The sequence below is a fragment of the Bactrocera neohumeralis genome, chromosome 2 (assembly GCF_024586455.1).
Source record: "Bactrocera neohumeralis isolate Rockhampton chromosome 2, APGP_CSIRO_Bneo_wtdbg2-racon-allhic-juicebox.fasta_v2, whole genome shotgun sequence".
NCBI lineage: Eukaryota > Metazoa > Arthropoda > Insecta > Diptera > Tephritidae > Bactrocera > Bactrocera neohumeralis.
This window is the reverse complement of record NC_065919.1, coordinates 63,454,210-63,475,421: the sequence shown is the minus strand read 5'-3', so window position 1 is coordinate 63,475,421 and position 21,212 is coordinate 63,454,210. Positions and strand designations below refer to the sequence as shown.

Sequence of the window (21,212 nt, the reverse complement as noted above, 5' to 3'; positions counted from 1 at the left end):
ATTGAAAAAACAACCCAAATCCCGAATCAGTTTTAGGCCAGAAATGTGACAACAAAAACTGACGCTAACCGAAAAAAATACCACTCTGAAACCCAAAAACAACACAATATAAATATACCATGTTTCCAAACAAAGTGAAAAAAATATTTACAACAACAACAGCAACAACGGTTGCAGCAGCAGCACAGTTTCAGAGCAAACTTGAAAGTCGAATTGAAATTGAAACCAAAACAGACACATATGTAGGTTTGTATGTATGTATAGGCAATGCATAAATCGAACAGCAGACAACAATAATATATAGCAACCGCAGCAGACAATCGCATTTACCTGAACAAATACAACAAATACGAATTAACCAAAAAACCCAACTGGAACACGGCAGAGACACAAACTACGCGATTCATTTGTATGCGATCATTGATTTTCAACAATTCGTTTTCGTTTTTCTTCTACACTTATTTAAGCCTTTGTATTTTTATTTTTTTCTTTGGCGAGTAGAGGGATCAAGTTCAGCTGGAAAGCGATAAAAACGTAAGAAGACAGACAAAAAAACATTCAAAACACTAAATGCTGCTGCAGCGGATGATCATGTGAGGCGGCAATATGAAAATGTTGATAAGCAACATGTTGCGCCGCATAACAACTGATGCGAATGCTTAAAAGCTACGCCTAGTTATAAGCATGGATTTTACCTTAACGGCCGTGGGTCAGCCCAAAGCACAGGCGAAGTCTGGCCACAAGGTGAGTAATATATTTATTTGCCGCTAAGTTGGAATTTATTGTAATTTTACCATACTAAGCACACACACACATGCAGGTATTTACCATATTTACTTTCGTACTTTGCATAATTTCTCACTTAATTCTTAACGAAAATCACAAGACACTGCGCGCCGAGTGGACAGTGGAAAATAACAAAAACAAAAACGAAATAATTAACATGAAAAAGTAAGACGGCGTTGTTGTGGCAGCTTGTAGACACAGTCAAGCCGCGTTGCGCGCTCAAGAACGCCGCGGCCACTGTAGCGAATTTTATGGCGCACATTTTATTGACGTAATGATATTATTGTAGTTATGTGTAGTTATGTTTGTAGTGACCAGCACTTGCGGCGCTGACGCTGAAGTTTTGTCCGAGTTATGGTTGGCTAAGCATTTGCTTAATTAATTTTTAAGCAACACTCATTAATTTTGAATTTTCAAGCTGTTTTGCATTTTTTTCTCTTCTACAGTGTGTATACAAAAAAATTTTGAGGGTCACTCGAAATGGTATAAAAATAAAACACCCCCATTAAAATGCTTGTAGCAAATTAGGAAAACTAACAATTAGCTCTTTAGTAGAAATTAGTAGCTGAAAAAAGTCATGTGGAAATGAAAAGTTATAATGAAGTGGGTGTTGCTGTGAATTTACTAACCAACAGCGCATGAATCTAATGCACACAAGCCACAAACATTTTTTTTTATTATAATTTTTAGTAATTTATGCATGCTATTTTTGATAGACTAAGTGCGGATGTCTAGCAAAGCGTTAAAAGTTGGCAGTATGATATAATCTTTTGAACTGAAAATTGACGATTTGACCCTGAGAAAGTGCGCGGTGGAGCAAACAACGTGTTGTTTAGAGCGATAGCTGTGCACTTTTAGTTGGCAGCAGCCTTTCTTATCTATGCTTTGGTATCAGTATATTGTAAAAATGAAAAATGCATAGATATTTTCATATATTAATTATGTTTTTGTTACCTTTTTAAATAAAAAATGGAGGGAAAACTAATGACTTTAAAAAGAATTTAAAATAAAATGAAAATGTTAACTAGAAACCACCTGTGTATTTAATGTAAAATCACACCTCGTGATTTTTATGGCGGTTATTAGTTTGCTTAGATAGTACAATAGGCAGGCAGACAGACAGGAACTACATAAGAGTGACCCTATAACGGTTTTATTGACTACAGTTGAGGTGGTGCTTAGAGCGTGAATGGCAATATTTTAGGTTTTTGAGCGTTGAATATATTTTGAGTACAGATTATATTCGAAAATTCAATAAAAATTTTAATTAATAAAAAATTAAAAAAAATATTCATGAAAATTAACAAATTTAATTTATTAAATTAATAAAATCGTATAAAACAATTGTTATAAAAAATTAGTTAAATAATTTTTATATTTTGTTATTAAATCAATTAATATTAAAATATTTTAATTAATTAAACAAAATATTTTAAAAATTAACAAAAAAAAAAATAGTAAAATCGAAAAAAAAAATTACTACAAAAAATTGATTAAATAATTTTTTTAATTAAATTAAAATTAAATTAATAAAATTAATTTAAAAAAATATATGATACTTTTTTCAATTTTTTTATTAAATAAAATTTTTATTTAAAAAATTAATTAATTATTTGTGTGTGCGTGTGTGTACAAATTATTAATTAATTAATTTTTTTTTAAAAATAATTTTTAAAATTTTTTTCGACTTTTTCTTTGATTTAAATTTTTCATTGAATTTTAAAATATTACTCATAAACCTTGAAAATAATGAAGTTTCAAAAAAATACTCTCTCTCTCTCTTGCAACATTGCTGCATTATATGACAGCACATGTCAAACAATGAGCATACCGAAGCGCCGAGCATGTTTCTATAATAAATACAATTTTTTTTTTTTATTTCTCACATATATATGTACATAACATATGCACGTATCTCACTTTTCACCTGCTCTCTGCTGTTTTTATTATTGCCATTTATTTTATTATATAGACTATTTGTTACTTGTATTGTTTTGTGTGGTGCTTGGTGTTGGCGTCGCCACCGCCGATATTGTTAAAGTTCGTGTTGGTGGCGCATTTAATACTTGTGTTGCTGTTTGCTGGTTGTTTGCATACATTAAAATCGTGTTTGTTGTTTTTGTTGCTATGAATGGTTGCGGAATTATTTGTTTATGCAGGCAAACAAACAAAAGCGGGACACAATTAAAGTTGAAATAAAAATCAGAATAGAAGCAAAAAAAAGTGGAGGGAAACAAGTCATTAATGTTGCTATTTGTATGAGCTGTGACGGCGGCAAGTGGTCACATGTAGCTGATAAGCTGCTAAGGAATGTGCATAGAATATATGTAATGTGTATGTCGGAACATGTGAGAGCAGTTATGTAAATGTGGGAACTATATATGAGAGCAGCATGAGAAAATTAAATATAAAAAAAAATTAATTTAGATAAAAAAAAAAAAATATTTAAACAAATTTTAAAAAATTTCAAATTTGCGAAAAAATAAAATTTGAAATTATGTTTAATGTTTATGTCTGAAAATAATAAATAAAAATCATTTCTCATAATAAAAATACGCGCCAACATTTGCTTGTCAGCCCGCAACTTGTGTGTGGTATGCCATTTTCATGTCGCCACTGATTGGTCATTAATATATCGAGTGTATAATAGGGAGCACAATAAATGCGCACATAAATAAAGCATTAAATTGAATTGCCAACAGCAGTCTACAGCACATTTTGGGCTATTTTCCGCACAACAAGCTGACATTTTCCATTGTGCCACAGTTGTGCGAACAGCAGCATATGTTGCGCACTTAGCATGCTGTTGAAATTTAATATCAGCTCTTGTTGTGCGCTTTGTTAGCGCTGCTGACGATTTTTATTGCTGACAACAATTACCATACCATGTCAGCAACAATTCAGCCAACTAGCCAATTACTCATTCATTCATTCAGCCAGCTGGCTGTAGTCAACGCGTGCATCCGTCCGTCCGTCCGTCCACCGCGTTTACCCGTCCGCATGACCGCTTAGCCAGTTATTCGACTGGTTATTGTCATTTGACGTTTCATTTCATTGCACCCTGATCAGTATTGACTTAATTTAGACATTTGGCTTTCAGCTACCAGCCAAGTTTAAAAGGCGCATAAATTGCCTGACAATCATGTGGCAATGTAACTCGTTGTCATGTGAATATGTATGTTATTATTGGTGTTCAGCTTAAGAAATGCGCAATGCCTGCATAATTGAAGTACATTCAATGAATTGTTGTAGCATTTGTGACTTCTTGCTTTGTATGCGACATTATATATAATCAATTTTATAAACTTTTGCTTGTAAAGTAAGTTGTTATGACCAAAACTATTTGGTTGCGTGTTTTCAACAGGATCACGCGCTATTTAGCTAAATTCAGCGCCTTATTCCTGTATGATGTTATAAGTGAACTGTCTTAAGCAACTTGCAACTGAATTTATTGTTGTATCTGAACGTAATGGAGAAGCTAATGGTCATTTTTGATAAGCATTGTGTTGTCAGTTTAGTTTTGTAAATGTTGAACACTATTTGAATATGATATAATTTCTATTCAGCACAGTAAAATTTATGTCAGCACACTAAAATTTTTTAAAAGTGACTGCCTTTAACATAATGTAGCTCAATTCAGCACTTTAAATTTTATTCAGCACTCGCATTTTTTTGTCAGCGCAATGTGTATCGTAATACTTTATCGGTAAGCATGCAAAAAGTCTAGCTGAATGCTGTTTAAACATATATATATATAATTTCTAGGCGTTATATATATTCACATAATAGAGAAATAGTTAAAAAAGGTTGCATATCCGCATTTTGCATGTATTTTGAGAAACTTGTTTTTAACTTGAAATTATAATATATGTATATATAAATTTTCTTTTTGTAATTAAATTTTACCCTTTTGCATTCTTCTTTCATAACTTATATATTTTATAAATTTAATAAAGGATGGCACTTACTTTTTCTAACTCTAAAAGGTGAAACCGAAGTACTTGTATTGCTTGCACCATCTGCAAAAAAGTAAAGATATTTTTAAAAATTGGTTTACAATAAATTTTAGTGTAGATATATTTCAAAAAATATTTTTAATTAAAGAAACTGAAATTTTTCGTAATTCGCAGAACATATAAATTATAATGAGTTAACTGTTTACACAATGCCTTAGAAGACATTAATTGTGCAGCAACAGATAACTTTGAGTTGCACCGTAACCTCACTTAAAAATATCACTTATTTGTGTAAATCTATTTTATAATTAATTTTTTTCTAATTTAAATTAATTAGTTAGTTTTGAATATTGTATTTAATTATTAAGTAATTAAATTTTAATTAATTTATTTTTATTTGTAATTTTAATTAATTTAATTTTATTCTTAATTTATTAATATGCACAACCAATTTTTTTAACTGCAGCCCAACAACAATTAGCTACTAAGCCTGTAGATGAACGGCGATAAGTTGAATTTTACGCTTCATTTAAACGCACCTTAATTGGACGACGGCGGCGTGCAAAACAAAAAACTTAAAGCACAAACTTGCCGTAGCGAACAAAGCACAGAAAGCTGCAAAGCCGCAAAAGGAAGACAAATACAAGAGTAGAGTAGCGCTTTTAAGCCAAGCGCTGACGCCGTGGGCAGTGACGCCGCCTTGATCTCGTATGCATATATACAAATATATATTTATAAGTAGTTGCTGTTGTTGTTGGCTGTGGTATTTATAATTTCCATGTTTTGCAGCTCAGCGCTTTTTATAAAGAAATCAGACGTTTTTAAAACGCTTAGTGGTGCGCGGTCTGTTTCATTTTAGATACTTTCTGTTGCGCGCTGTGGCCTTAGCTTAATCATTTCGGAGTTCATTTCAGTTTTTGCTCAATTCTGCTTTCACATATACATACATGCATATATGTATGTATATATAATTGTCAGCTCGACATTTTAGTCACTTTTAATCGCATTAAAAACGATTTGGAATTTCAGGCTAATGATGATGAGCAATACATATGCATAGCGCAACAGCGGAGCACAAAAAGTGAAGCACGAAAAAAGCCGCGCAAACTTTCCACAACCTTAATCGCAGCAGGCGGTAACCGTGTCGCTGCAGCGAGTTAATAAACGCAAAAAGGTCGCAGCATTTAAAACGTCAAAGTCAAAATTTGCGCACTTGAAGCACTGCCAGACACCTCAACCAGAAGAGCGAAGGCGATAAAAAGTCGTACTGTCAAAATTCGCTGCCACTAACACAGAGCACAGCAGAACATAAGCAAAGTGAAAGAAAAAAGAAATCCTGCGCTTGGTTGGATACCTCGTTACAGCCTCACCTAATTAAACTGTCAACTTGACATTTGACATTTTTACGACACTCGGCAGTCGGCCTATAAAAATAAAGCAAAAAACACGAGCGCAAAATTAAAACAACAAGTCGGCTGCTTGGTTAAGCTATTAAAAAGTTTCACTCCTTACTTAAAGACGGAAAACGCGAGTATAACAACTACCAAGTGACATGAGTAACAACAACATATAGTTAACCAAACAAAAAGCGAAAAAATCAATAAGCAACAACAACGTTGTCCACAACAAGGCATGGCGTAATATTGACAAGTTCAACTGCAACATATTGCAATTTTCTCGCCATACAAACCATAACAACATAATCACGGCGCGTTGCTATAGGCCGCACAGCTTTGTGACGGCGCGCTAGCGCTAACTGACTATGCCCAAAACAACAACATTTGTAGCAACAAGTACAACAGGAGTGACAACAACAACAACGACACCAATAGTAAGTGTAATAAATGGCAATACAGCAAGTATCCAATGGAAATAAAATGAATTTTATGGCTTAGCGTTGTTGGCTGAAGCATGCCGCTGCAAGAACGCCGCCACCGCATACGAGCTGTAGTAGCGGCCTCTAGTAGTACTTAAAAATACAAACGTTAAGTATGTGTTACTAAATGCACATTTAAATGTTTATTCAACATTTTGCGCGCACTCACACACACAAACTGCCGCGCGCGCCTAAACTAAAACCGAATAGCCGCATGTACTCTGACTCTAACTGGGCGTACGAGCGTTCTGCGACATTGCATGCTTGCCGTTGGAGTATCCGCAAGTTAGCGTTGCAATGAAAGCGAAGCGCGATCCGTAGAAGCGCATGACAGCTTGCCTCGGCAGCGAGGCGAAATGATTTATTACACAAGTACGCAGGCGCACTGTCAAACTGACAGTTGGAACAAAACACTACAACGCCATAAAATGACGCGCCACTGTTATCGTCGTTTTCGCGTGTGTGTTTAATAGTGTAACAGCGATCTTTGTTGGTACTTGAAGCGTTGATGTCGACATTTGTTCGTAGGACCATCGAGCCCTCGAATTGAATTGAATTGTATAGAAATATAGAAGTGAAATTTCGCAAATGGCGGAAACTCATAAAAGGTGGGGCGCCGAGATGATAGCAGTCGTACGAATGATAAAAATATGCACATTTGCAATAGTGCCCGCAGCACGACAAAATATCAATAAAATGACGTCTGACAGAGCTCATTCGTAAGTAATAGTGCAGTGTAAGCTGTATGAAGTCATTGGGAAATTAGTTTTAAAAAAGCAACTGCATTGAGTAATGTGTGACTATTCAGCAGAATTCAGCCAAATATAAATTATAGCGGCAAGTATAAGCGCATTGTTACAGACGCTTTCAGGTATATCTTGGGTAATTCAGCCCAATTCAGCTAACTAAAATTGCAGTCATTCCCACATTGAACCGGAGTAAATCATACTCAACTGACATCAGCTTAATTCAATCTAATTCAGCAAAATTCTGCAAACATTATTCTATTTAGTATTTGAGCATGTCAGCATTCAGCTAAGAAAAAATTATAAGAACGCAATGTTGAAAAAGCTTTTCAATTGGTTTCTACTAATTCAGCGCAATTCAACTAAAGAAAAACTCAATAGTTTCAAAAAAGACTTCAATAAATATTTTTCTTTAATATATAAGTAGCACATATTGATATTCAGCTAAGAATAAATTATAACTTAGCAATGTTGCAGCAGCTTTTCATCTCGTTTTTCAATGATTCAGCGCAATTCAGCTAACGCAAAATGCAATTGTTTCAAGAATGGGACTGCAATATATGATTTTCAGCTGATTTCTGCTTAATTCAGCGCAATTCAGCGGATGAAATTTACATAGTTTCGCACATTACAGCATAACTCTTTCCTCTATTTAGCAATGAAACTTACATATATACTTTTAATGGACGACCGCACGTCGCAGCCATTTGTAAGCACTTTCATTGCACTATCTAATGCAATACGAATTTCGTATGCAACATACGTAATATTGTAAGCGATTGACTAATGATGATTCCAACACTATATAAATAGGCTTTAAAGGCGATTAAAGAGTCAGTTATATGAAGTGGCAATATTTGTATGCATAATTTGCTTTCGCCGCTAAACGGTAATTGCATCGTGACAACGAAATTAGCATATGTGAATGCACATGCGATTTTCCAAAGGGTTTCCCAGAATTTATAACGAGTGCTTGATGGACAAATAAATGTGTGTGCATTTGTAGTAATTGTTATTTGAAATGTTGGTCTTACATATACAAAACTAGTAGTTGTAGAAAGGTAAATTTGTTATTCAGCGCGATAGCTGAGTTAAACAAAATAACCAACATTTTCCACACAGTATTGAAAATTTTCAGGTAAAGTTGGTTTGTGTGAAACAAAATTATTTATTTACCTTTCAGCGCAATAAAAATTTTGTCAGCACACCCATATTTTTGTCAGCGCTTCGTGTATCTTAATAATTTAGTTACACACATATTTATGCAACGCTAAAAGACGTTGCTGAATAATGCTCTCCTTGGAAATACATGCCTCATGTGTTTTAAAAAAGCCTTAAATTATATTGAGGCATCTTAAGGCTACACTGAGGAATGTTTTCATTTCACTTTCTAAAGCAGTGAGCGCGAAAATGTCGTACGGCTCATTTAAATGCTACGCATCATATTTGCCTACACTCAGCTGTGGCAGCTGCGAAATGCTCGGAGATTTTTCATTGTTGCAAAACTAAATGGCACTCAAATACGCATACATATCGACACCGAAATTTCCATACATACGGCATTTCGGTGTGCGCAGTCAGTTTAAAACTGTGGCATACCACTTAAGCAGCACTTGGCATTAAAAGATGACATATGCAACAAAATCCGCGACACGACCGTCACGGACGCCAGCATGCGGGGAGTATTGAATGTTTACGATTAAATTTTACTACAGTCCGCGTGACGAGCTAACTGCCTGCCAGCGAACGATGCAGGCGACGGAACTGCTGGTGAACGTTATGGTGTGGCATATTGGAGCTTGCTGCTGGGATTTTACATGCATTAATGAAATAAAATGTTCAAAAATCTGTATGTATGCAACAAAACCGAAAAGGTTTAATGCCATCGTTATAGTGGGTATTGTTGTAGTTCATACTGTTGTTGCTGTTGTTGTTATTGTTGCAACATTGACAGCCTTCAGTGCGCGCTGACATAAGACGAGCAACAAGTTTACCGCACAATCAACCGGCATCAACGAGCGACAGCGCAACAGATCAACTGCGCTCAGCAGTCAAGCGTTCGGCAATAAAATAAGTTAACAACTCAGTTATTGAGGGAATGACGGTTGAAAATACATATATGTATATATATATATATATATATATATCTACATATAGATATGTGTTGTTCTCATGTGCATTTTATTTAGTAACGAAAAAGCTTAAAGTTTTAGTTTTTTTTTCATTTTTTTTTGTTGCTTTTACTACATTGGCGTCGAGCGCATGTGGGCCGCGCGGGCTATCAGGCCAAGTTCCAGCCTCCAGCCGGCATAGTCGTGCATTTCTGTATATCTAGATACTTGTGGGCTGCTGGCATTGTTTGTGGTCAGCAACAATGTGAATTTGCTACAAACAATAACAACAACAAACATATGTATGTATGCAATATGTATGTGCAACAGCTGCATGTTTGCATGGTTCGTCACTCTGTATTTGTTTATGTATCGCAGCGCTTTGACATGCCGGATCACAGTCACTTGAGATTAAGAATGATAATTTTCCGTTGTTGTGTGCTTAATGTTTTCGCAAATTTCAGCACACCGTTTTATTGTGATTTTTTCTCTCGCTTTTTAATAATAAAAATACAAAACAAATGCAGTAAATTTGCAACAGCGACATTGAACTTGCCTGACGACGACAAGTGCGCATGCGTTAGTCGCCGCTGCGCCGCCGCGCCGCCTTAGTTGCGACGGTCAGCGGTAAATTGCAACAAATTTATTTAAGCGGCAAATAAAAATGCTGCTTTTTACGAGCAACAGTCGCTGCCGCACACTGCAACGGCCAACGGCCGCTCTTCTAATTGAATTGAATTGAAAAATTTATATGTTTATACATCGTCAACATTAACTGTTGCTTTGTGATGTGTTGTTATTGCTGTTTTTATTGTTTGTATTTGATAATTGAAAATTTTGCATTTTGTTTTGAGGTCAAGGTGAACTTGTTGTGCCAATATTATGGCACTATGCAACATGCATTTATTACAATTGCAGTAGCGGCAATATGTTGCAAGTGCGATTCATTAATCTATTTATGGGTGAGATATAATAAAATGCAATTGAAGGCTTCTGTGTATGACTGTGCATACATTTCTATGTGTGCAACACTTACCAGTGAGTCGACTTCGGGATCCGCTGTGTAGTAGGGTTTCTGTGATCTTATCTGAAAAGAGCAGAGGAAGGAAAATTATATGTTAATAAAGTGTTGCAAGGTTTAGAAAATTAAGAGTTATTTTATAATTAATTTAAATTTTAATATAAAATCTCAAAAAATATTTTATACTTATTTTTTATAATTAACTGTAAAATATAACCTCAAAACAAATGTACATATGTATATCATGTGCCGTACAACAAAAATTGTATACATTTTTGTTAAACTTTTTCAATTTTCTTCCACATCACAACCACGTAGGTGGCATTTTATCAATTATTGCTTTGATGATTTTTATCTATGCAACACATTGTGCGTGTCATTTGGTTTATGTTTCGACTTGTAAGCACGTTTACGCCACAACCGATGGCAATAAAAATTCATATTACCAACAACTGTAATAAACTGAAGCGCTGCAAAATGCTCAAAGGCTTACACACATATATATAAACATACATACAAACACATACACACATATAAAGGCGGCGCATTTATGGCTGAGCCTTTGCAAGCGCCTGCATGCGGAGTAATTCGCATGTTTATTGCGGCAAGTGTTGCCAGTGCGTACATGTGCCTATATACATATATGTAGCTGTTTGTGTGTGTACATAGGCCGCCCAATTCACTACAAATATTCACCGCTCATTGTGCACAACTGTTCTTTTTCCCGCGACAACAACATTGCCGCAGACGCTGGCGGCTTATCTCGTCACCGGTTCCAGTTGTATTTTTACTATTATTACAACAATTTTTTTTATAAAATTTTATCTATTTTTGTTTTGTCTCATGCATTTTTTGTCGTATTTCGCATTTTTTCCCTTCGCGCTTGTCCTTTTGGCAATCAAACATTGGGGTTTCGGCCGTAAATATGCATATATGCATGAATGAAAGTGTGTATAAGGCTGTCAATATGTATGTGTGTGTATATGCATTTGATTGTCTGTTAGTATTTTCATCGGTAAGACCATTAGTCATGCTTGCGGCATGACGAATCCACATTTTGCGCACAACATTTCGATTTTCATGCAAACAAAGCCACTCCAGTACAACAAAAATAATAAAAACAAGAACTACAAAACTATAAACATACACACACACAGCCTTGCTTGTAAACACCTCCTGATATTGTAATGCATTCGCTGGGTTGTTGGCTCTTATAGACAGGTAGTTCGACCGCATCTGCTTACGAAAATATTGAAAACATTGTTGTGCGGCACCAGGTAAAGGCCAAGTGGCTGCATATGGGAATATCATTATACTACTTGCATACATTGTAGACTTCCTTGCTTTAAAACACAAATTTTTCTGATTGTTTTCATTCCGTTGCGCTTCCCGCTGGGTTTTGTAAACTCTCAACGTGGTTGGTATTGTACGCGCTTAGCCTATAATCTGCTTAAAATCTCTGCACCACCAATACGCCTTGCTTTGTCTGTTTTCCAATGAAACAATTATTGTGTTGTTGTTACTTTTTTATTATTATTATTTACTTTTGTTACGGAATTTCGTTGCAGTTCTGTGTGTAGTGTTGTGTGTTCGCAGTGACATTGACAGTTGGCTGTCAAAATGCGTTGGCACTGAGGTGGGCGGTCTGCGCTGCCTTAACTGTGTCTGCGCTACGTCGGTATTTGTTCGTTAGTTAAGCCTCTTCGGCTTGACCTTGTGGCAAATCGTTAACAGATTGTGTGTGACCAAAGTGTCAAAATGACAGCTGTGTAATGACATTGTGCAGGAGTATGCCAAAAGGCGCAAAGATTTAATTTTCAAATAAAGGTGTGTGCGAAGCGTGAATTTCCATAACTTTCGACGAGGTTTAATTCAGTAAATTTTTAGACATTATTGCAAAGAAGGCAAATTGTCAAAGTTTTTGCTTTTATATTGCATTTTTCAAATACTTCACTAATTTTTAATAAACTCCCACCGCCATGTACGCTTTCTAAACACTTCAATTGCGCTTAGCAACATTCAACATGTTGCGGATGCATTCACAGCATAAGCAAGCAATAAACTCTACTACTACAGCTGCTATTTTCAAATTGTTATGTTGCTGCGCAAGTAAAGCTGTCTAACTGGTTTGACCGGAGCATAATTGCAACAATAACAAGCACAACAACAACAGCCACAATATGTGGCTGCCACAAAAACAAAAAATATAAATGCTCTTTCTGTACAACTATTAAAACACACAAAAATCAATATCGCACGCATTCTGCAGCCAAGTAAAAAAAAATAAAAACAACAAGAGGGGAAAAATTGAGCAAAAGAACAGCCAAAACGCGCGCACGGCGTCGAGATGCCTCGTCAGCGCATTTTGACTGGTGCTTTTGTTACTGTCGCCATATTTGATTGCTCATGTCGAAACGTCAGCGGCAAATGTCAGCCTCGTCGTATGGTTCAAAAGAGTGAGCACAAGTAGTTTGCTATATATGCCAGAATGGGTGTGTGTGTTGCCAAACGTCAGCGAACGCTTGGCGTGGAGTTAATTATAGTGTTTGGTGGTCGCCACAACAACAGCAAAACGGCAATTGTTAGCAACAGGAAAACATAAAATATGCACCAGTAGAAAAATGAAAATATATTGAGAGAAGAAAAATGGCAAAACTATGCGAGCCAGCTAAAATGTAGCAAACGCCTCGAGCGCTGGCGACACGGCCCACTGTGCACACGCTTACAAACACACACACACAAAGCTACAAATAAAGAGTAGCAGTAAGCTTGACTCACTGCATTCATATGCGCTAAATTAAAAATGGCTGACATGGGTGCATTTAAAATGTTGTTTGCAACTAATTACAACACGCCTTTGCGGCATGAACATTGTCGTTCGTTGAGGGTGTGTGGCGGAAAGAAAATGTTAAGGCACAAAATTAATGATCTAGCAGCCAAGAAAATAAGTAAATTACTTGCCTGCAACATGTTGCTTTAACTTTTTTTAATTTGCACATTCATAAAATGTTGCGGAAACATTCTACAGCTGAAGTAAAAAAGGAAAAAAAACTGTATGAGCCAAAAGTTGTTGTTCTTATTTTGCACTTTGCTTTTTGGCAGCTGCGTGATACACTATGTTCTTCCTTTTTTCGAAAATTGATTTCATTTAATTTATTTTTGTTGCTTTTGTTACCGCTGTCGTTCGCTGCTCAACGCTTCGTATGCATGGCGTTGGTTGGGTTTTTAAAAATGTATAAATCATCATAACAAGTAAATTCACAGCATGAGACATGGCTATAAATAAAATCCCCATATATATATATATATATATATATATGCATGTGTTGTTGTTGTGTGTGCGTGTATTGGTAAAAGCAACAGAAAATTTTGTCGCAGTGTCGTCGGTTTGTCAGCGAGGATATTTGCAAGCAAAATGTCGTATAAATAAAAAGTATTCGAAATTATATTGAAAGCAAGCGAAAAAATGAGTTTTAAATTTAAATAATAATAAGATATAAATGCCATTTTTGTTTTACGTTTTCATTTTGATTACTCTGCCTTGGCTGCTTTGTGCTGTGCATGTTTAAAATGCAGGCAGTGCTGCAGATATGCTACAGTGGGACGGATTAGCGAAAGATTTTGAGTTTTAAATTGAAAAATAATCAAAAAAGCATAAAATAATAGAAATATAACAAAACTTTGCAAAAATTAAACTATTTTCATTATTTTTTTTTCAAGAAAAAATTTTAAATTTTTACTAATAATTTTTTTTTTTTTTTTTTTTTACCAAAAATAGCAATTAAATTCTTTTTTGAAAAGAATTCTTCGAAATATTTTTTATAAAAAATTTAAAAATTTTCTAATAAAAATTTTGTTCAAATATATGCTTTTTTTTACACCCGCGACACCCAAACAAGCAAAGCCGATGAGCACGCACTTATACGCACATTTTATTGCCGAATGTGCTTTATCTTATTAGTATCTCTAACGCCACTCAGTCGCCCTTTGTTTTGCCCACATTTTTTTATTGTTTAAAATACGCATAATTGCTTGCCAAATTAGCTGCTAATATCTAGTGTCCAGCGACTTTACGCTTCATGCTTCGTTTTACAGTTCTTTTTTTTTTAATTTCTTTTTTTAATTTTAAGCTCTCAGCTGTCGTTGTCGCGATTTTCGTGGGCTGACACAGTGGAATGTGTGCTGTATTACATGCCATGGAAACTAATGTAAGAACATTAAAAATATTTATAGAGCACCAATATATCTAACTATAAGAAAAATTTATTATATAATAGTAAGAAGCATAATTACGTGATATTGCGTTAAATTGGCTTAAGTCGACTTATGCTTTTTAGATTTCAGGTAAAATTCTGAGCACTCTCTTTTTTTGAACGTAAAGTGGAGATTCTGACTTTACTATATTATTTTAGATAAAATTCTTACTTGTATAACGAATAAATTGAGAGCATCGCTCGAATTTTCAAAATTAACTTAAATCGACTTAATATTTTTCACTAATATATTAAAAATTTAAGGAAATTGTAATGAAAATATATTTTTCTGTTATTATTAGTAAGTTATTAAAGTTTAATAAAAATTTGGTAATGTACAAAGATAACCTTTATCTCAAAAAGCGCTTAACTAAGAAATAGCAAATTTCTTACTTATTGCAAACTTCTTATATTTTCCTAATTTTATTCACTAGTATTGTCTACTTTTGTAATTTTACTAGTTTTCTAGTTTATTTTCTTTTACTTTTACAGTATGCCCGATCGTTAGCAATCAGCGTTCGCTTATCAATGTTGCGCTTAAGCGATTATTTGGTGAGTTATAGCAGCGAAGAGTGGCGCACACCGGTGTCAGTGTCATGCGGAACCACCAGCTACATTCCTTTGTATATCATCAATGCATATACATGACTTAAGCATTACTTTTTTCATTCTTAAAAACTCGCGCCAACACTGGTAGTTATTCAATGCTGACGTCCGTCGAAATCAGAACCTAGAAAAGTGTCTATCAACAAATAAATATTTATGACAAAAACTCTTAAGCTTTTTGTTAGCCATATTCAATGCTAAGTATGTGTGTACTTGTGTTTGTATTTATTTTTGTATATAGTATTTGTTCGTTTGGGTAATAAAGATAAAAGTGTGCCTATCTACCTTCACAATAATTTAAGTGTGGCTACATGCATGAGTACATGAATGGATGGGTGATAAAATGTGTTGTTGTTAAAGTAGAGTATTCCCTACAAATTGTGGAAAAGGAAAAAATATTTTTAAGAACTTAATTTTTTTAGTTAAAAAATATGTAGGTTGCTAAAGGGCGCTATGTGAGAGCTCATGGCTTTATATGTATAATTATATTGAAAGACAAGGTAGAAGACAAAAAATTAGAATTAATAATTCTTTAGCTTAGAACACTGAGATTTGTTTGAAATCATCAAAAACCCATAACGATATATGTATACTTTCCTCATTTAAATTTTTTATTTGCAGCTCCTTAAAAAAGGTGCTCCAAAGCTGAAATCACTGCAAATCCATATTTTTATAACGCGCTTAATTTCTCACAAGGTCACCGCACAGTGGCACTATCGAAAGCGTCAGCGCGCTCAATAAAGATTCCACAATATAGACAACAACAACAATAACAACAAAAATGCGGTTATACAATATTAACAATAACAAGTCGGAATAAGCTAATCGACAATATAGACAATAATGTGGCTTGTAATTTTTATTTGATCCGTAAACGTTGCGCTACGTTGTTAACATAATTTTTTTATCTTTATAATACCGAAAGGTGGGAGCTTAATATACCGTAATACGTGCAGCCTTATCCATTATATTACTCATAAGCGCTATATACGCATACATATGGATGTATAAGTATGTAATTCTCATTTGTTTTATTTTTTTTTAAGAGAAAATTTTCAGAGCGCTTCAAAGCTGAAACAGCAGCGAACGTTGCACATTACGTGTACTCGCATTTGACGGTTCAACTCACTTTGGCCGCAAATGTCAACACAACTTCTTTAATAACATTCCTTACTTGAAGTCGATGGAAATTATTAGCTGCAACATCAGCGCTAGGCAGATAACAACACTGCACCCAAATGCATTTACGCATTTCTATGTTTACTTGGGCAATAAGCAGGCATAAACAACAACAATAAATACAAAAGAATGCATGCTTCTTCTAAGCAAATATTTACTTAGTTGCTGTGTACTGTTGAGATTCAAATTATCTTTGACTGCTGCTGTTAATGCTGCCAGAGGCGCATAGCGCGCTACTGACTTATGTAACTACTTTCAATGCAACAGGACAACACTCACAACCGTACCAATGTACTTATCAGTAATTGTTTAAATATGGTAATGGAGACTTCTTCTGTCGTGTTTGTATACAAAAACAAATAGACTTTTTCAAATTTGTCAAATAAAGCGAACATAAAATCGTAGGTGAATGTACGTTAAGTAGCTGAGTGCACTTGTTTGTATGCCAAGCGCTTATGAAGTAGTGCAAGCCGGCATGATAAGTTACATTTCAAATGCTGAAGAAAGAAAGACAAAAGGTGCCTTTCTTCAGCGCATGCATTTTTGTTTAATTATACGCGCACACACACACACACATCCGGTCGGCTCATAACCTTAGGTGAGTGCAGTAGCTAATTCCTCTACTTGCCTGCCAACTTAGATAGCAGGGCTGCATATGCGTGTAGGTGTGTATGTGTATGTGTCACAAAGTTAAATGCAAACGTGTGTATATTTATTGTTGAGAAATTAATTAGGTGAAATCAGTGAAAGACGGCCAAAATCCATGTCATAAAATGATATGAAAAATAATCATAAAAAATGAAGACTGATAAGCAAGTTATATACATACATCCATACATACATATGTATGTATGTAGTATAAGGGAGGTGAATTTGAAATCAAAAAATTACAGGAAGAGCTAAAGACAAGAAAAAATGCGTATATTCAAGAATATCTTTCGCTAATTTAATTAATAATTCTATTTTATTTAATTGCTCTAATTTTAACTTCTTTACTTTTTAATTTTTAATTATCACTAATATTTTTATTTTAAATTATTTATTGAAATTTGAAAAATATTTTAATATTTAGAGTTTAATATTTTCGTGTAATCATAATTAATTAAATTTTTTAATTAAAAAAATTAAAAATCCTGTTTCTTTAATTTTAATAAGCAGTTATTTCTTAAATAAAGTGTAATTTAATTTGAATACCATAATCAATTTTTTGTAAATTTAAATAATTATTTTTAAACAAAAATTTTCATTTTATATATTAAATTAGTAATTAATAATATTTTCTTAATAATAATTAATAGCTGCAGATAAACAAAAATACTTTCTAAAATTTTTGCGACTAATTTTTTTAATTAATTATGAAATATTTTAATTTTTAATTACATAGGTATATTTTTTATTTATTTTTTTTAATTAATTTATTTATTAAAATTAATTATATTTAAAAAATTTGTGATCAAAAATTATTCCAAAATAATTATTGATTTTATATAATTAAACAAATAGCACTGTATTAATAATTTAAATTTAATAATTAACATTTGTCTATTTTCATGAATGTGCTCATTTTAATTTATTTTTGAAATATTTTATATAATTTTTTTCAAAAATATTTTTTTATTATAATTTTTTTTTTTTTTAATATTTAATTTTTTTATATGTTCTCCAAAATTATAATTTGTTCTAGAAAATTTTGAAATTAAAATTAAAGTTTAATTTACATAATTAATTTAAATTAATTTTTAATAATTTTCAGCAAAATAATTACGAAGTTCTAAGCTAACCATTTAATTTTAATAATTTTTCTGTTAATATCTGCGACCAGCATTTACACATATCTCTTCATTGTTCCCATTTTCTCTGCGGCCCTCTCTCACAATTGAGCACGAACTTTATGACAGCTGAGTTGAGTAGCTTTCCATTTTACAACAGCACTACTCCTACATTTCCGAACGACTTCTTTTGCTTCTTGAAACTTTATGACAGAGTCGGTAGTCAAACCAAACAAATATAAAAATACCCAGCTCTATATAGCTGCACACATGTATGTATGTAATTAACGTTGTAAAATTATATTTAGCAATTGTTTGGAGCAACAAATAAATTACGGTTTATTGGCCACAATTTGCTCGAAATTTTTTATGCCACCGTTTTCATTTCACTTCATTTTCAGTACAATTTATTTTAGTGTTACCGAAGCAATTTCCATTCAGCGCTTTTATGTGACTGCGCTATTAAGCGTTTATCACGTGAGAAATTAAAATCATTTTAATGCAGGCATATTCGACGAAAAAAACGCAGTACGAGTACTAGCATTGTGGGATTACGGAAATTTAATGACGGCCGCATTTTTATTTCGTTTTTCAAATTAGTGCAATATAGTAGGGAAATAACATTTCATAAAATTTTAAAAACTGCTAATGCATTTGCGCCATTGTGCCCAGCCGGGAGGGCGAGTTTTCGGGTAGAGTACAGAGTATCGCGCTCATTCGCCCCGTTATGAGGTGTTGCTGATATTAAAAGCTATTAACTGTTATTGCTTGATTCATATTTGCCATTGTTATAACTTTGGACTACTGTTTGTTTTTGTCATAAATGTTGTGCAATTGATTTTACGACGGCGTGTGTAGGCATTAAGATAATTAAAAGTGGTAGTGATTTCAATACAATGTGCGAGCGAATCGAAAAATGCCGTTATTTGACAGTTTTAAGTACGAAATTAAATTTGTTGATAGAAACTATTATTTTTAAACAACCATAAGTAAATTTTTAAGAAAATATTCTTCTTTTTTAGATTTTTGTATTGCCGCAACATGTTGCCAAAACAATGTATCCCAGCACCAATGCGTATATAACAAATTGAAATGCTCTCAGCGAGAATAACAAATTACTAAAAATAACAAAAATAAAAATAAAAAACAACAACAACAACAATATTAATAAATCCAGCAAACACACATTCACCAAAAATTGATTTACAACACAAGCGCGCTGTTGTTGTCTGAGAACAACACCACAACAGCTTTGCGGCTGTTAATGACAACATGACAACAACAATGTTAGCAGCTATGCGGTAGCATCAACAAATGTGCGCGCAATTAAATCGCAAGCTTTCAACTAAATCATTTCGGTTTAAAATACGTATAAACGTTTGTATAGTAAATAACGGTGTTATGATAATCGCGTGGTACAACAACCACTTTTAGACAAACCCCAGTGTCAATGCCACTGTTGTGATCATAAATTTTATGTTGACGGTAGCAATGTAAATGTTGCCGCAACAAGTGCTTGTCACGCGATGTTGAAGCGCACATGTTGCTAGCGACATTGTTGTGGGTAGAAGAGCAATTAAAAATTGAAATTAAGGTTCTACACAAATAATTTTTTTTTTAATTTTTGGAATTAATGAAATCGCTCAACAATTTCACATATCTAATAATTGTTGATATTTTTTTCTAAACCTTTAACTAAAATTTTAGCATAATAATCAGCATTATTTTTTTTCTTTTTATATTATATTGATCATCCACTTTCTGTCATGAATTTCCCGCCCTGTCAGCAACATTGTTGCTTGCAGCTTTTAGTGGTGAATTCATAAACAAAAACATCAATCACATTGATCGGAAATGTAAACAAATTTTCCTACAAAATGGTAGAAAGCTGTGAGAAGATGCAGTAACTGGAATAAAAAAAAAATATTTTTGAAGTAAAAAAAGCTTAGAAATGGAGAGAAATGTACTATAATTCTAGCGATACCTTTTGTGAGCAATTTCCCGCCAGAAGTTTGTATTAGAATTTATTGTTCACAACCAAAGAACTACAAGTCCAAATTTTCTTGCCTTGCAAATGTACTGCAGACCTGCTTGTAGGCACAAAGTGTTAATAAAAACTCTCATTTTACTGTTAAGTTTTTTTTCTGCTCATGAGCGTACACATCAATCAGCATCGCTTCGTGATTGCTACGTCAGACAGCTGTAAACTTAGAATGTTTGTATGCGCCGAAAGAGCTATGAACTATTTTATATACATTTATATATCTTTATGTATGCGCGTGTGGTTCTGCGCCAAGGAATGTTTCTGCGGAAAATTTAAATCAATTAACCGCATACCATGTGCTCGGCTAAACTTAGAACGCGTGTAGTTACCACCTTTATATGCCGAGTGTGATTATAAACATGGCTATTTATGGTCTCATATATGTACATACATATGTGCATATTTATATACCAAGAAAAAAGGCATATATTTTACATTCATACAGCGTTGAGCTTACATCAGATTTACTATAAAATTTGGAAAAATAGCGATTTAATAAAAAACCAAAGTTTTCCAAAAAATTTATTGAAAACTCAGCTTTTCGGTATAAAGATGTTGCAAATGAGCCTATTATGTAAATATATTTTTTTTTATTAAAAATCAGTTTTTTAGAAAAAAAAATTACTACAAATATATTTTTGTATTAATTAATTTTTTCCACAATACTGAATTTTAATTAGCCAATTAACAATTACCAAAAATATGTAATTATATAAATTATTATTAATTATTTATATAAACGACTTTAAATTCAGATTTAAAGGAAGCAAAAATATTATTTTAATTTAAAAATATTGAAACTAAATTTAATTAATTAAATTTAATTTAACTAGTGTTATTTTGTAATTAAATTAATATAATAAAT

The 21,212-nt window shown here is 33.4% G+C and overlaps 1 protein-coding gene across 1 annotated transcript in view; it reads right to left on the bottom strand.

Moving 5' to 3' along the window:
- LOC126751079 (homeobox protein homothorax) overlaps positions 1–21,212 on the bottom strand; it is a 317,674-nt gene that overhangs the window by 246,127 nt on the left and 50,335 nt on the right. Inside the window, exons 4-5 of the mRNA XM_050461014.1 lie at positions 10,512–10,562; positions 4,755–4,805 (exon numbers count right to left, since the gene is read on the bottom strand). Coding sequence (XP_050316971.1) covers positions 4,755–4,805; positions 10,512–10,562 — 102 coding nt within the window. The remainder of the gene's footprint in view (positions 1–4,754; positions 4,806–10,511; positions 10,563–21,212) is intronic.